Genomic DNA, 17,825 nt, shown 5'->3' on the forward strand with positions numbered 1-17,825 from the left:
GCTAGGGATTTTCTCCTTTTTGTCCAGTTCAACTTGAAATACTAAAGCCAACTAAAACCTAATAAAAAAATGATAAAAAATGACAAAAAATTGATAAAATGAAAGTGAAAAATAGATACGTTGATACTATACTAACATAACAACGGTTATGCTGTAACTAAAGCTTAAAAAAAAAGATCTTTGTGTCCTGCCGAAACTTTGAAGAAACATTTCAAGACATTTGTCCTCAAGCAACGTGGTTTTTAAGACCTCTTGAAGTCAATTAGTATTATGACTCAATTATGCATGTCACGAATGAAAAGAGTTAGGAGCTCTCCCGGGCATGCATGGGATACGTCTTTGATGCGTTTCTTTCGAGCGTCGGGACAAGCATCCCATCTGTGTCCCATCTTCCGTAACGTCCCGAAGGACTCTAGCTCCGGCTATAGCACGCACAGAGAAGCCCACCGACAAAGAGGGAAAAATGCCATGGGAGGAACGGAGAGAACGATCACGCTTTTGGCCGTTTCACATCACGTCAGAACCGCGTAAACCTCGCTCGATGCGTGCACCTTGTGGTTTCAGCTAAAAAAGGAGGATTTAGGAAGCGGTAAGAGAGTGATTTATCAATTAAGTCCATCATTCTTGCTTTTCAGTTCAAGAAAACGTCCTTATAAAATAGCGTTCAGGTGAGGCTTATAGAAAAATAATCATAAGTATATATCTAAACGCTTCCTGTATGAAGTAATGTTAATAAAAAGTTAGCTATTTAATGAAATCGTATATAGGCTGTGATGCGACTTAAACCTATTGGGTGTATATTTAAGTTAAAGGTATTTTAAATATGCATATATTAAATATACATTCAGTCTCTTGATTATGAAAACATGCGAGGTGATTGATTCGTTTGAGGTTAAGAGCGATTGCTAAAATATATCTCGCTAACTAACACAAAGACCTTGAAAGAACCCGTAACCTTAAACATTTCTGCATGTTATATTATCAAAACCCCATATTTTCCAGTCACAGTTTTGCGCTTCACACGTTGCCCTGGGAATCTGACTCTGACGGAAGCATCCATTGAATTTTAATTAATCGTTGCATTTTCAAAGCTGCTATTTACAGCAGCGCATTTTTATTAGAGTATTTATCTCTTTGTCCCGATTTCTAAGCTAACTCTTTAGGCTACGAGCATTAATAATTACAGCTTTCATCCGTGCCACACTGGCTGATGCGTAAGTTAAAAGTGCATGTTTTTCGCATATTTTTGTTGCGGAAAATATGAGCACAATATAAGCGCCATTATTACGTTCAAATATGCGGCATTGAAATATTCGGCGTTCTGCGATTTGAGACGTTTTTCGGATATAAGCGGGGCGAACGCGTTTATCCGAGTTTATCGGACTGATCCGAGCATGTGTTGGTACATGGTGTGTGTCACAACATTTTGGAGCAGATGCATCTGAGGAGAAGAAAGAAGGTGAGTGTGAAGTCGCCCTGGGCTGCTTGTCTCTCGAGATTTATTTTTTGGGTGTGTCAAGGATGTCAGAACGGTGCGTGTTCGCGCGCGTGTTCCTTGTATGTATGTCCGAGCGTACGCTTCAAACACACCGTCTGGTGCTTGTTAGGCAACGGATGCTCTGCGGTGAATGGGTGCCGTCAGAACGAGAGTCCGGATAAAAACATCTCAATGATCCACGTCCATCAGCGAGGTGAAAAGCCGCGCGTTTGTGGGAAACAAATCCATCGAGATGTTTTCCTGTTGGTTCCTTGCTAAAGTAGGCCGAGCCCTAATGTTGCTCGCTCCAGTGAAAAAAATTGTCTGGACTAAGTCTAGAGAGAAATACCAACAGATAAGTCGCGGTTTTCAAGCAGAAACATCACAAACGTGTGTGGATTTTGATGTGAGTGACGACGGGAGATGGAGTTGGTGGTGATAGGGTTTATGAACTCATAACGTCTTACAAACATACAGCTGTTCACTTCACGGGACGTTCGTTAATCGATGGACTGGAGTGCTGTGGATTATTGTGATGCTTTTATCATTTGGACTCTCATTCTGACGGCACCCAATCACCGCAATGCAAGTGACGCAACGCTCCAAAACGCTTCCCATAAAACCACAAACCCGTCACGGATGGCCTAAGGGGCGTGAATACTTTTGACAAATTTTCATTTGTAGGTGCTGCAATGCTTTCTTTGGCTATTTAAGTAAATACTAATATTAAACTAGCATGAAAAGTCACAACCTTTCATCGTCCGAGGCGGTGAAGGAAGGGCTACGACGGGAAGCAGAGATGACAATAACACCTGTGAGAAACAAGTCACACTCCTGCCCGGCCGAACTCTCAGAAGCCAGTCCAGATTACTGTCCGGCCCTCACCAGGACCGATCGGCTTCAGACGTGTGAACACTGTCACCGTCGTCACGCGACATTAGCGCTGAGGCCGCCGCTCAGGTCAGAGAGCGTGAGTCGTAAGGTCAGCCTGAGGTCAACCAACAGGAAATGCCGCGAGTCGGTCAGCGTGAACGTATAATCAGCTGTGACAGAAACGCGCTGATCTATTGACTCCGCGTGACAAAATTACAGTGGGCTTTTCAGCTGATTGATAGATAGCTACTATCACCACGGTTTATTCACAGACAGAACCACTTAAAAAGTCGTTCGCCAACGATTGCATCGAATTGCAAATCATTACAAACAAACATGTGATATGACAGATGCCTATAATGCAATGTCTAAACAAAACATTATATACACACACGTACATTTGTCATATTCATTTTTCTTAATACATATTTTACATATGTTTGCGTGTGTGTATCTGTATTTATGCATGCATAAAATAATAATTAAAAAATTTAATGAACTTGCATTTATATGCGTAACATTTAGAATATCGTTTTCTTTTCATTCGCAAAAAAATACAATCGGGAATTAATAAATATTGCATTTTTTTATATACTTACTAGCCTAATTAATATATATTTAATATATACGTGGAGAATATATATAAAGGCGCATATAAAAAAATTATATTGTGAAAAGGTTCATTATTTTTGTTACTACTACTATATTTTCATATATAAAACATTTCAAAAGTATTTCAAGTTTTTTGATTGTTAGAGCTTACACGAAAGACAAATGATGGCATCTTTAAATATTGGAACATTTACATTTGAGTTGCATTAAATGACCATATCTTTGGTAAAAAATTCTGGGTATCTCTTGTCTTTTGAAACCACGAGACTGTTGACTTGGCAGTGGTCCAGAAGACGATCATTGGCACCCTCCACAAGAGGTGAATCACAGAAGGTCGTTCCTGAAAGGAGTGGCTGCTCATGAGCGCTGTATCAAAGCATATTACATGCAAAGTTAACTGGAAGAGAGAAATTGGGTAGGAAAAGGTGCACAAGCGGGGGATGAGTGCAATCTTTAGAAAGCTGTCGGGCAAAGCCTATTCAAACTCCTGGGAAAGCTTCACAATGAGTGGCTGAAGCTGGAGTCAGTGCATCGAGAGTCACCCGCTCAGACATCTTCAGGAAAAGGCCCCCGAGACACTTCTGAAACAGAAACATATGCATATGTAAACAGGTTTGGTCATCAGGTCTGAAAGAAGGGCTCAAAATAAGAGCCGAAACTAACAGTATCAGTCGAAATCCAGAGAGAATCCACTCGCAGATCCATGATCACGTCTGTCCCTGGAAGACCAGGCAAAACACTCATCTAATTAGCTAATGAATTATTTACTCGGCTGCATCTGCTCTACCAGAAAGACCAATGCTGGCAGATGGGCTGTAATATGAAATCAATGAATGTATGTTATTTGCAGCATTTGGACTCTTTTTTGGGGAGAAATGGCTCATTGGTAAAGAACCTCATAACCGTTAGACATCCATCATCCCTCGCCGGCTTTTGGAGGTCCTTTGGTTTGGTTTCTGCTGTGATTGGTGGAGAACAGATGTAGGAGAAGACGGTTGGTTGAGAGGAAGAGGGAGAGGAGGGACATCTGACACTGCTCTTAAGATTGCAGGCACACTTAGCACAACAAATCACAACAAAAAAGGCCAATTATCAAGTGAATTTATTTATCCATGCGAGTTATCACTTAATAAGCGCAGGTATGAAAGTCACAGCAACCAAACGACACTCGCGAAACCTCCAGGGACAGCAAACATCCCGAAGAAAGCAGATCCGAGAAACGCAAGCGACCCAAACTCAGCCCGAGCTCCCAATCCCTGCAACTTGGAGATAACCGGCTGGAAAAACGCTTTTATGCATTTTCTCTCTCTCTCTGCACCGCTCAACATTAGACGAATTAGCGTCCGCAGATATGGATATAACCCCAGGTTACTGCAAAAACAAACGCGCATTCTGTGGGGCTACAAGGCGAAGGCATTGCTTTGCCGATTGGCTTTTTTGAATAGCGTTGACAGAGTAAATTGGCATAACTAGTCTAAATTAATGACGACCGCTTCTGCTGCATCCTGTGTTGTATTTCGTGTAAAATCCAGTTCAATTCAAATTTTTTTTATGTTATGTATGGAACGCAGATTGCTCAAATGCACACATCCACACGCTCATATAAATATGCTATATGCGTGACGCTCAGGTCTCTTTCAGTCAAGCAAACAGCAGCTTCGCCTCTCTCCATATCCCCGTCCGGGGCTTCTCTGGAGATAGTCAAAGCGCTCCGGTAATGGATCTTCGGGGAGGGCGCTAATGTGACGGACAGCAGGGAAGTGTGAAAAACATACAGAGAGCAATTCACTCAGGCGTCGCTTTAAAAGGGGCTCCACAGAATGGATATAAAGAGCTTGGTTTTTCTCTTTTTCTTTCTCTCACTTTATAGATGACCTTGCACGCTGAAAGCGGCGGATAGAAAGTCCTGAATGTGAACAGATCGTTTTTCCTATAAGGTGAAGTGTGTCATTTTTTTAAGTTAAAATATTTTCAGCGTCTGTGAATGCGGTTCGATAGCTGCACGTCGTTCGAAGGTTGATTCCTCCAGTAGGTTAAACACTTTAAAAACAGCAGTGCACTCGATTCTAACATGATTTTTGTCCTGGAAAAAAGTCAGTTTGCCATTTACATTTTTGGTAGCGGTGCAGAAACCAGATTCTAAACATGGACGTGCATTAAGGACCACGCCGATGCAGACCCACTCGGATGATATCGAAAGAAACAATAGGCTGTATAAATCTGAACCGGCATTCAATGAATCCAGAGAAAAGGCTGCAGGTTTTAGCTCCAGACAGTATTTTTGGTGTCTAGGCCCACAGGCCGTGATGTCACAAGTCAGCGAATGCAAAAGTGGCACCTCTGTGTGTCCTAAAGGACAAGCGCAAAATCATTTAAATCTCAATAATTAAATGTTAATGTGCCTGCAGTGATCACGGCAGGATGCACGAAACCCGATTTCCCCCCAATTCTGCTGAAAATATGATTGTTGGCGCTACAAAACTCACCGCTGTGACGCTGGAGTGGGTTTGATGATTGCCAAGGCATCGCTATGCGGAGGTTTTTAAAGAGTTGCTATAAAAACACTACGAAAACAGCAGTTATGGTTACCATAAAACTACAGTGGGCCTACAGAACCAAGCTTAAATTTTTGCCGATGAACAATATGTTTCATCAACTGCTATAAAGTTACTATTTCATCGCAAAAACACTGATAAATAAAAAAAAATCATGTGATAAATGTGTTTTCCACAAGGCACTAAAACCGTGAAGTACAATTAGGTTTATTAAACGTTATAAGGTGCATAGAAAAATCTAAATAATTGCTAAATAAAACAGCATTTTCTGTAGGTTTACATGTTACGTGTTATTTATACGCAGACATGAACTTTGGCAAGATGCCTAATTGTTTGACGTGCACATAATACGTGTTTTTTCGCGCGCAAATGATATGCACTATATAACACGCAAAATCTGCGACGCCCTCTCTAGATATGGATCATATCTCTTAAGAAAAGTCTTCAACAAGCCACGTGATGTTTGAAAGAAGCAGGCGCTCCGCTTTCACGTGCCCAGCGCCGCGCGCTCTCGTTTATGCAAAGGAGTTATGATCTGTGAGCAAAGTTTTTTGCTAACATACACGTGAAGTGCTGAGGGTTGAGTCGTCCAGAGCCAGGGGTCCGCGCGAATTCAGGAAGGTAAGATGCGCTCGGCTCAAACGCGCACTGACATCTCACCTTGCGAGAGTCAGCAGAGGCTTTTAAGCCCGTCACGCCGCTCTGTCTTCACTTAATGGACCGCTTTTCGTCAAAGCATCTGCCTCTCTTCCCGTCCCTGTCTCTATTTCATCACCAGCCCTCGGCCGGGCGCGTCACGCGCCGCATTTCCGCGCGACGCGTCTTTGTCTCTTAAAATCGTGCCTCGGTTTTTGGAGGCTGAGCGTCTAGTTTTCCTTCGTACCATGCAGTATTTTTCTTTCCCCTGAACATTGCACGAGCGTTGCAACGAGATACGTGTACAGGACGCACTGGTTGCGCGTGCCTAAAACCTTTATCGACGTCCTCAAACACGTTCCGTTTATTTTCTTAATAAACAGTTGGCAGACAAAGAATAGCAGACGGAGAAAGAAAAGCTAGCCTGTGAGACGTGTAACCCTTTTAGAGCATGTTTCAACAATATTTCAATGCTAATCATCATTTTAAACGTAACATTTAAAATGACTATTTTTAGGTCTATGTGCGCCGTAAACAATTTTTACCAGTCTAGCAAAGAAACGCAGACATCCACAGACATTCAAACCGCAATTCCTAATAACTTTAAACATAAAATGTCAAATCATTACGTAAAAGAGACGTTAAAATCGTTTATTACGCAGCATCTGCAAATAAGCTGTCGTGTGCATTGTTTTGGGAGCCTTTTGACTTAAAACGCGCGTTTTATTTGCGAGACTCACGCGCAAGCCACAGTTCTGAGCGCAGACGTGCAGTTACAGCAAACCGATCGGTTCTGGTTCTGTCCGTCGGACCAGGTCCAGGTCTAGCGTCTGGACCCGGGGCCACCTGCTCAGGTAAGCGGGGGGTGGGGTGGTGTGGGGTTTGGCATGCATCCCGCGCAAAGACGAGCCCGACACCGCGGGCTGCGTTCGCCGCTTCGCACATAAGCGATCTGAAAACGCAGCGCTATTTTTGTTGATGTTAATTTGCTCCGTGTTAGGGCCGCGGTTCACGGCTCGGTCAGCCTTCCCTGATACTATACTCCCGTTTGTTGCCGTAAAGGTTCCCCTGTCTCATCGCGTTAGCGTCCGGACGCCCGTGAACTGTGAATGCACCGCGCGCGGAGAGAGACGCTCCGCCGCTCATGGTCCTAGACTCCGCTCGCGCGCGGACAGAGCGAGCGACACACTTACGATTCCCTTCGAATACAGCCTAGAGACGGGTGCCAAGAAAAATTAAGGAACATTTACTTTAATACAAAAAAAAACCTCACCAAATGTCTCTGCGCAACCCATAAACGCGTGTAGTAATAGGAAGACATATCGGTGCACGTCTTTACCTGTTTTCTTCCAGCTTCCCGCGCGTCCCGTGATTCTGCGAGAAGCAACTGGAAGCGTCTTGAAACTCAAATGGGCGTAAAGCCTCTCCGGCCGTCTCTTCTTTTTCTGGACTCTGAGATCCATGAATAATTAATACACGCCGACAAAGGTATTAGAAGATATTATAACGCAGTCCATGTTTAGATATAGGCTGAATAATAATAATAAAAATATATAATATATAATGTTCAGAATATCTTCTTAAAAGTGGACTGTGTGAAGTTTATTAATTAGGCTTAACGTATAAAATGCACACACACACACACACACACACACATACAGACACACACACACACATATATATATATATATATATATATGCAAATGTGCATAGACTTTTTTATATATGCACTTTACTAAGCTTTCCAGACTAATCTTGCAAGTGTTTGATTTTTGTTTTAAATAAATCAGCCACTGTCTGTTGCCTGCGCCGAACTTCACCATATAATTAGGTCACAGTGAATGCTGTTTTATTTCCAATAATAATGTTTTTTTCTGCGTATGCACTCCCAAGATCGGTTGCGTATGTCGCCTAATGATTTTATTTTAGGCCTACTAATTATTCCGCAGGGAGGTCAAGCGTCGATCCGATTGGTGTAATGGGCATTGAAATGAACAAATTATTTGCATTGTTTTAGAATGACGCGCTCTTTAAGCGATTTGAGCGAAACAACGCGAGAAGTTTGGCAAAGGATGGACAGGTGCGATAGCGCGCGGTCAGTCGGGACGCATTAACCGAGGCAGAAGTCAGCTGTCCGTGCAACCTGCGTCCAGCAGCGGGTTTCTATAGCAACAGCAACAGATGCCGGGGTTCAGGTGATGCGATGTGAACTATTCACCCTGCGAGAAAATCGCAGTAATGGACGGGGCAGCTCTGCGCGCCGTCGTCTTCGTGGGTTTTGTTTCTATTGCTACGAGCCACGCGCGTATTTTCATCAGATCACTCCTCTTCAGACGCGCTGACCGTAATATCAGCCAGGCTGTCGGCAAACAAAGCTTTGCCTAAATCTGTGGCAGAGAACCGCGCGGTTGCCGTTTGTTTTTTTGAGCGCGCGCGCGCGTTGCGCATTGTTGTGTGCTTTTGAAATCTTGTCGCCCGTATTTAAAAGGCCGCGCGCGTACGCACGTTCTCTCGGCGTAATTAGTCCATTTTCACTGAGAGCATGTGTTGTGAAATCGCTCATGAAATCCACCGCGCGATCGGGCGCCGCCAGGAGACACTCCGTGCCCCGGTCGGGCTTACCCTGCCCGGGCGGGCGCACGTGGAATCGCTGCCACTGATACATCAAAACAAAAGCAATCTGAGCAGACGTCGCGGAGATGCACCGTCACAGGCCTCCACGGAGCCAATGACTTCCCTCTGTAACTCCATTCATCCCCTCCACCCCGGGCTGTACGCATCTCCTGGAATATTTACGCTCTGCCCCGCTGATGCATCATTTCTCTTTCTCGTAAACTTCCCCTAGGATATCATCTTAAACTAGCAATACTTCTTTCTTGATCTGAATAATCAAATTCCACACTGATATAATTAGGGAAAATACTAAAACGTCACCCTCGGGTTCTGTTTAGCAGAGCCTGATCAGAATATTATCAGTTTATTAATTTTATTATAACCAAAGAGTTTGCAAGCATCCATGATTCCACGAAGAACCTTTAACGTCCACATAATCTTTGCATTTTTCAGAAGACAAAATGGTCTTGAGATAATTCAACAAAGTAGGGTTTCTTTGTGAAATTGGAACTGTTGCGAAAACCCTAATTTTTTATATATATATATATAAGAGGGTATAGAAGAGGGTGATCAATAATATCTCTCTCGAGTTGTAAAGGATGCTTAAAAAAGCAAAATAACGAAGCAAAATTAAAAAAAATGTTTACCTTAAATGCAAAAAAAAAAAAAAATCTATAGGACACATTTATCAATATCTAGGTCGCTTTTTAATTCTTTTTACAATTTCATTTTGTCACAGCAGTCAATTAGGCATCTCCAAAATCAATTAAAACTTCCAAAATGCTTCATATAGCAACACTGCTTCGAATGCAACGTGTCAAATCATCAAAACTCCAGGTCGTAACCCAACAAATACAAACCGTCCCTAATAACACATTGGCCTAAAACCCAATATATAGCATTGCGATGGTAGAAATGCAACATGGTAGAAATGCAGCCGATTAAAGTCTAATATTACGAGAAATAGGCCCTATAGCTATAATGCAGCTAAACCCATCTAGATGTAGGCCCTCTAAGAGCAGACGCGGTCTATTGTGTCTTTCCGCCTCCAGCGCGCTTGCAGGCGAGACCTCATTATATATAAATGATCAATCTTTAATCTGCTCCATAGAAACTCAATTGCTGCCGCTCGCTCTCAAAGCCGGCATCAAACTTTCATGCAGGTAATTGAGATAAAACCAAAATGGAGGGTGTTTCGTCTCCGTTACCCTCCGCTCGTCAAAAATGCATTTCCGCGCGGCAGAAACGAGGATGGGTGTTAGACGGCGCCAGACTGTGATTTTTCAGGAAGAGGCTTAGTCACACCTGCAGAGATGAAAAGCTGCGTAAAAGCGCATCTTAATTTCAGCGTAATAATCACAGCGGCATAAACCGTAATCTGTATCTGCGAAAATGAGCTCGCGTTTGCAGCACTGGACAAAATCCAGTCAGAACGATCGAGCAATCGGATCCCAGACACGTTAAACAAACAGATGGAGAATGTTTGTGTTTGTGTAAATAACAGGCCGCGTTTTTGAGGGTGCAGGCGCAGTTGAACTTTTGACATTTTTGTAGTTTTTTTTTCTCCCGAGTTTCGGTTCCTCGCCCTAGGACTCATATTGTCGACTTGATTGCATCGATAACTATCGTCCTTTCGCCTCACCGTCTTCCTATTTATTAGGCTGCCGTAAAGCTACACCGACACAAAAGCGCCTTATAAATAAAGGTCGGGCTAAAGGGGCGCTCGGTTGCGTCTCGAGACGAACAGATCCATCAAAGCCGTGCGTTAACAGGGCTGCAAACAGACCGGCTCTGAGTGCAAGTTCGCAGAGAAAAACGACAGACGCATCTGTTTTCGCCGAGCGATGACAGACAGTGGCACACGACCTGAACTTTTGCCCCGCACTGTTTACAGGCCCCCGAGGCTGCGCGCGGCGACTTCCCACAGACGCACACGTTGTCATGTCGAGGTCGCTCGGAGGTCACGCGACTCCGCTTGTTTTGGGCACCTCACCTGAGACCGGCGGGTTTCCGCGTTCTGTGAACGCACGTTGTTTTTTAAAACTATGTATCTGACCTCGCTTTTACCCCCGTTGCGGATAATTCCTCCCCGGCTGACCGCAAGAGACCGAACGAAATGAAGAGGACAGTGCCACCTAGTGCTCACTGGACTGCAGTTTAACAAGCCAGCAAAATAAAGTTCATTTATTTTTTTTTTGCATGAATGTTATTTTCTTATATGCACTTTTTTATGGAGCTTTGCAATAAGCAGACATGAAATCAAATATATAAAGGCGAAAAGGAACCGCTGATGTTTTGATGACTCCTTTATATCATGATTGGCCCTTAAACCTATAAAGCAGTATCATATTTGATGCACAACACATTTCTGAAGTCTCTAAACCGTGTTAAAAAAAACAGCCTGTCATCTAATTAATGCTTTTTCTTCTTCTTTTTTATAGCATCGTAAGAACCTCTATCGTTAGGCTGGGGTTCATTTGTCCGCGCAATCGTGATGGTTTTTTACGTATAACAACCTTTATGTTGTTAGTTAAAAAAAAAACCCTCCAAAACTTGTATGAAAGTTTTAGTGCTTCATCTTTACACAACTAAAAAAAAAATCCAATCTATGCAAACCTCAAATTTGTAAAAAAAAAAGATATGTGCGTTGTCTTTAACTTCACATCTCCAGACAGATGAACATTTTCCAGACTCTTTATAGTTTTTAAAAATAGCACCAAAAATATTATTATTGTTATTTTTAATTTTAGGAATGCATTTTTAACGAAAGCATGAAGATAATGTAAATTAAATATAGATGCAAATGGTCACTGGGACGTCACTAAACATGATTAAATGATTAAGTTTTGATGAACTTAACTCATATTTGAGTGGCCGCATATTTTTTGCATATATTTTACATCGATTGTGAGTGTATCGAAGTGACTTTTCTTAATTCAGCTGCACCACGGCATCGGCTGAACTGAAACGAAGTGTTAGATAAAGGAGAAATGTAGTTATCCCAGCGCCAGGAGTAAAAACCACTGATGTAAAACATTGAACGAAGTGTCATTTTCCCATGAAAACTATTCAGAATGCCTGTGAAATCTGAAACCCAACATTTTTTCCCACGTATTTCATCACTATATTTTCTCAGCAGTGAAGGGAGTGCCTTCTTTTTGCATTTTTTTTTCGTGCTTTATGTTTTACGTGTTTACACATAATCGGCTTTCTTGCAAAATTTTTGATTTTGATCCGAATGAAGTAATAAAAACTGATTAATACACACATGGGAATTATAGTTAAGTTTATCTCGAAATTATATCAGAGGCTGCTGCTTCATTCACGTGAAGAAACGCAGGAGATTTCTCGGGAGGATTAAATCAGATTTTCGTCATGTAAGGAGAGATTTTAAATGGAAAGTCATCTTACGATATTTACGACACTCTCTGACAGATGTTTGAGGGAATGTGGAGTAAACCTGGCAATCATAATCACAGTTTTGTCCAAAGCAAAAACCATTTTATATATTTAAACAGAATTAATTCCTTTTGACCCGAGTTGCTATTTTACCTGAGGGTTATGAAGAAAAGAAGATTGAATTATTTACTTCAGATACTTCTGGTATAGCCAGCTTGAAATGGATAACACTATAAGGGACACGACATAACAACACTATAGTTATAATAATAACATAATAAATATGTTAATGTTTTGCTTTGGTGTCTGATTTAATGATCTGAAATTTTGCTCTAATTTAGTTTTTTTTTTTGTGCCATATTTAGATCAATAGTGTTTCTTTAGTCTAAGATTTTCTCATTATTATATAACAACTTTACTCTAAGACATATGGGAGTTTTACTTTAAGTGTAACACTATAAGAACCTGGCTCTATGTAAAAGTCATCTATGTTTTTAACTTTAAATGTCAGGCTTAAAAGGGTTGAGCACTGAAAAAAATAATCTAGCATTATTCAGTAACCGTAGGATGTTGGGAACTTACGACAAGCACCCTTTTTTTATTTACTCCCTAATGTAGCGCAAGACACCAAAATCTGTTGTAATCAGCATCGAAGGCAATCGTTGAGTCAGGCGGGATCTGAATTAAACCAGATTCAATGTTAAATCAAAAGGAGCATTAATTCACTCGTTTAAAACACTATTAAAAAAAGCTCTAAACAGAGCTAAACATCTAATAATAATAATAAAAAGAACACCTCACCTTTCAAAAGTAAGCATGGTTTAATTAAAAATAGAGTTTAATCAATCAATCAATCAATCAATCAATCAATTAATCACAAGGGTGTATGGGAAAGTTTTTAGTTTTTTTTTTTGTCAGATGACTCTGACACAGGGTGTGTTTTTCCACGTCGTTTGGGTATTTAAGCAGCTGTCCGGTCAAAGACATCTCACATTTCTGGCTTTCATCAGAAGAACCGATCTTGAGAAGGCGTTCATCAGTCTGCAGTCATCTGTGAGTATTTTTCCAGTGGCCACTCAACTTGATATTTTGACATTAGTTATCGCAGTATTGCATGTAATAGGTTTTAAACGTAAGTAAATGTGGAGGAAAAGCTTTAATAGCATCGAAACGAGGAACAATAGTAACATACTTTGTGTACTTCATCTCTGACGTTATTTTGAATGCTATTCTGTTATTTCCAGATCTGCTTTAAAGATGTCCAGCCCAACAACTGTTCAAAACGTTGGTGGCACAGGAGGTTGTCCCTTTTCGTTTACTGGGACGAATAATGGTGCCGGTTTAGAGAAGATCGGGGTGTGGGTGGGAGAATGCCAGGTGAAGGCCGTCAAGGTCTGGCTTTCAGACGGCAGAAGTGAAACCTTTGGCAATCCAGACGGGCCCTATCAAGAGTACACCTTCAAGTCCGGCGAGTGCTTCGCCTCACTGTCCCTGTGGGAGAACAAAGCAGGAACGCATCTCGGAGCCATCAAATTCAAGACCAATCAGGACGGAGAATTTTACGCGGAGATGACAAACGGGGGTTTAAAAAAAGAACGTCCCATCGACATCGGCTCTGGGTTTTGCCTGGGAGTCGAAGGAAGAGCTGATGCGTGTATCGACCGCGCCGGGCTCGTGTTTCTCAACGCGGTTGAATCGGTAGTCGTGACCGATGTCAGCTACCCCACTCTCCACCAGCTGACCCCGCAGGTGGTGGTGGAAGAGATCAAAACGGGCTCTTACGCAAACGAAACCTCTGCCAACCAACAGCAAACAATCGAAACCTCGAAGAAAGTGACCAAAACATCTTCGTGGTCCATGAGCAGGAGTTTCACTGAAACGTTTAGCGTGGTAGTGAAGGCGGGGATCCCGGAGGTTAAAGAGATCTCTAGAGGATACGGTTTCAGCGTTGGAGGAGAAAGCACTTACAGCCATGAGCACGCCGACGAGAGAGCCGAAACACTGTCTACCGCTGTAGATGTCCCGCCGAGAAGAAAGGTGGATGTTGACATCACCATCGGCAGAGTCGCGTTCGACCTGCCTTACATCGGCACGGTGAAGATCACTTGCAAGAACGGCGCTGTGTTAGAGTACCAAACCAAGGGCCAATACAAAGGCGTCACTTACACTGACATCAAAGTGAATACTAAAGAATCCGATCTGTAATGTTGAGGCAGATTGTTCTTGGCTGGGCTTTATCGGCAGTGTATCTACATTTGATCTCGTTTGGGCTTCCACTGGTGCCTTCAAACGTGCTCAATGGTTTTAAACCGGAAAGATACATACTCAGCTTGTCCTTTCCAAAATGATCACTTGTGATTCTGCTACAAAGCATTCATATAGCTTCATTAATTTAGTAATCATCGCTGCTAACAAATTATGTGAATTACTTCATCACGTACGAATTGCTGATGTTTAATCAAATATGTAATAAAAGCATTGCATTTTAAATGAACCCTGTGTGTCAATAGTGTTGTTTTATCAAATATAACTGTTTAGTTTAAAGTCAATTCAGCGTAGGCCTACTATAATACACATAATACAGATAGAACCTCCTATTTTGGTGGGTATGAAATAAAAAAATTTTTAGGCTACATTTTTCTTAGCCTTCCCTCTTTTAGCGTCAGAACTGGAGTTTGATCTCTGATTCTTTCAATAGTAAATCCTGCCTACTTCATTTTTTTAATTTGTCATTGGGGCGTCTAAAAGTAGAATAATAATAGTGCTAAGGCAAATTTTCAACAATGAATCATAGGTATCTCATACCTCGCAGAGTACACCTTTAATGTATAACATCAGTTTATATGCTGTTATTTTGATTTGCTTATTAGTTGTTTATTGATTATTAGTAACAGGAGGATACAGGAGACAGAAGCCATCAGCTGGAGCTTCAGCTGGAATGAATATGATTCAGTGATTCATGTCAGTCAATCACAGAAATACAGAATTAGTTCTGTTCATATATCTCACATTACAGCTGTACTGGAAACAAGAACCAAGAATCACGATGCTCACACACACACACACACACACACACACACACACACATCAGTTACAAATCAAGTCAAATCAGTCATGTAGAGGACACAGAAAACTCATACCATTGTTTATTTAATGAAGTGTCATCCTTTTATTAAAGTCAGATTAAACACATCTGAAAATCTTACATGATCAAGTAGTATCACAAAGTATAAGCTATATGGATGTTTCTGTATTAAAATCATAAAACATAATTTCAACAATAACAGTGTTGAACTGATATACATATCCCCTTAAATTCTGATTAAATGTAGAGTAACTGATATTCTAAAAATGATATATTAAAGCAATTAAACAGAGTATACGCTATATGAATGTCTCTGTAATAAAATATTATTGCGAGAATATTGGTGAACGTATATTTTCCATGAAACCTCCTGAAACTATATTTAGGATAACTGATACATAACTGATTAAAAATAGGAAAATCAAAGAATTTCTGTTTTGCATGTATAATCTGCTTTAATTTTACAGATTATATTCTTTAGTATCCACTTTGATATCAGTGTAAGTGACGCCTTTGTATTGGCCCTGGGTTTTGTACTGTAGCACACCGCCGTTCCTGCAAGTGATCTTCACCGTGCCGGTGTAAGGCAGGTCAAAGGTGGCTCTGCCGATGGTGATGTCAACATCCACTTTCTTTTTAGGCAGCACATCGAGAGGGAAGGTCAGTGTTTCGGTTCTCTCATCGGTGTACTCCTGAGTATAACTGCTTTCTACTCCAACGCTGACGCTGAATCCTGTGGAAACATCTACAATGTCTGGAATCCCTGCCTTCACTTCCACACTAAATGTGGATGTAAAGCTGTTGCTCATGGACCATGATGATTTTTTGGTCACTTTCTTTGAAGTTTCGACTGTTTGTTTTTGATTAGTGGAGGTGTCATTCTTGTAAGTGATGGATTTGATCTCTTCCACTGACACCTTTGGTATCAGCTGGTGGAGAGTGGGATAGCTGACATTGGTGAGGACTACCGATTGAACCGCATTGAGAAACATGAACCCCATGCGGTCAATATCTGCACCAGCTCCTCCTACAACTCCCAGACAAAACCCAGAGCCGACATCCATGGGGTATTCTGTTGGTAGGGAGTATTTGGTCATTTTTGCAAAAAATTCTCCACCATTGTTGGTCTTGAATTTGATGGCTCCAAGACGTCGTTTTTCTCCGTTGTCCCACAGGGACAGTGAGGTGAAACACTCGCCGGACTTGAAGGTATACTCTTGATAGGGCCCGTGTGGATTGCCAAAGGTTTCACTTCTGCCGTCTGAAAGCCAAACCTTGTCGGCCTTCACCTGCCATTCTCCCAACCACACCCCGATCTTCTCTAAATTGGCGCCATTATTCTCACCTGTAAATGTAAAAGGAGCGCCACCTCCACCACCAACGTTCTGCACAGTTGTTGGTTTGGACATCTTTAAAGTAGATCTGGAAATTAGGTCACAGATTAACATTCAGTTTAACATCAGATATAAATCAAGTTCATTAATTGATTAGCCCTATAATATTAGCCCTACACAAATTAAATTTATACTCACAAGATGACTGTAGTCTGATGAACTTCTTCTCAAGACTGGCTTGTCTGGTGAAAGCCTGAAAAGTGAGATGGATTTGAACAGGGTGCTGCTTAAATAGAGCTCCAAAGGAGGCAGGTGATGTACGTAAAGATAATTTTTTTTTTTAATTTTGGTTATACAACACCCATTCAATTTGCCTCTTTTGCATTTCGCAATAGGCAACTGTCACAGGTGAACAAGTTCCATGGTTTCTTATCAAATACAGTGGAAAAAATTTGTTTGTTGGCACTGAGCTTGTTTTTTTTTTTTCTGAGCTCTCACTGCAAAAGTTTTATAATTAACCTGGGGAACTTTACTGTAAGCTGGCAGATCACTTTGAAGCGGTAACACTAATATTTCCCATGTCTATGGTATTTAAACTGCGGGTGGGGTGTGTGTTTGTATATTTTGCTCTATATATACACACAATATATTACACAATATAGTTGTTTATTTATTTTAAGACCTTACTGTAACTATGTCCAGATCTCATTCCTTCTTCTCTAACACCATTTAATCAATTAAGAAAGGATTCTGTCACGAGTTTGGACTGTTTGTTGTTTTTTTTAATGTTCCATGTGCTCCTTGTGCCCTACTTTCTGTCTTCAGTTAATTGTCTTGTTGTGTTCAGTTAGTTATGTCATTTACTTTGTGCTATATAAGTTCCTGTTTGTGCTTTGTTAAATCGTCCGGTCTCGTCTATGTATGCGTGTGGTTCCAGTCTGTCTACCTGCTTGCCTGTCCGTATTGCTATTTACTCCTTTGTGGAAGATTAAAAACTGTTTAGTGTGATTCTCGTCGAGTGCTCCTTCCCGCATCCACACATTGACAGATTTATTAGATGCCATTTCTACCACTGTACTATGGGGCTTTCACTAGTCATGTCCGAATTACCCATCAAATTGGCCAAAATGAAATTACGAATTGAAAACATGCCTAATGGAAATGCGTAAATTTAGCAAGAACTCCCAAATATCGCAAAAAAATGTAGACGCTCGCTTGAGGTGGAATAATTTGCAAAACTG

At 41.4% G+C, this 17,825-nt stretch overlaps 2 protein-coding genes across 3 annotated transcripts in view; one reads left to right on the plus strand and one right to left on the minus strand.

The window, feature by feature from the left end:
* LOC122348662 (aerolysin-like protein) overlaps positions 1–14,653 on the plus strand; it is a 333,550-nt gene extending 318,897 nt beyond the window's left edge. Inside the window, exons 1-2 of one of the 2 annotated variants that reach the window (XM_043244330.1) lie at positions 13,202–13,218; positions 13,410–14,653. In XM_043244330.1, coding sequence (XP_043100265.1) covers positions 13,423–14,370 — 948 coding nt within the window. In that variant the 5' untranslated portion in view covers positions 13,202–13,218; positions 13,410–13,422 and the 3' untranslated portion in view covers positions 14,371–14,653. Of the gene's footprint in view, positions 1–13,201; positions 13,219–13,409 lie in introns of those variants that run through there. The other variant, XM_043244331.1, reaches the window with a different exon arrangement.
* A 647-nt stretch (positions 14,654–15,300) lies between these two features.
* LOC122348302 (aerolysin-like protein) lies at positions 15,301–16,870 on the minus strand. The gene is made up of 2 exons (XM_043243619.1): positions 16,783–16,870; positions 15,301–16,672 (listed from the first exon to the last, which is right to left on the minus strand). Exon 2 carries the CDS (start codon positions 16,657–16,659, stop codon positions 15,712–15,714), a length of 948 nt encoding a protein of 315 aa, XP_043099554.1. The 5' UTR covers positions 16,660–16,672; positions 16,783–16,870; the 3' UTR covers positions 15,301–15,711.
* Positions 16,871–17,825: the final 955 nt, after the last annotated feature.

This window comes from Puntigrus tetrazona, chromosome 7, assembly GCF_018831695.1.
Source record: "Puntigrus tetrazona isolate hp1 chromosome 7, ASM1883169v1, whole genome shotgun sequence".
Lineage (NCBI taxonomy): Eukaryota > Metazoa > Chordata > Actinopteri > Cypriniformes > Cyprinidae > Puntigrus > Puntigrus tetrazona.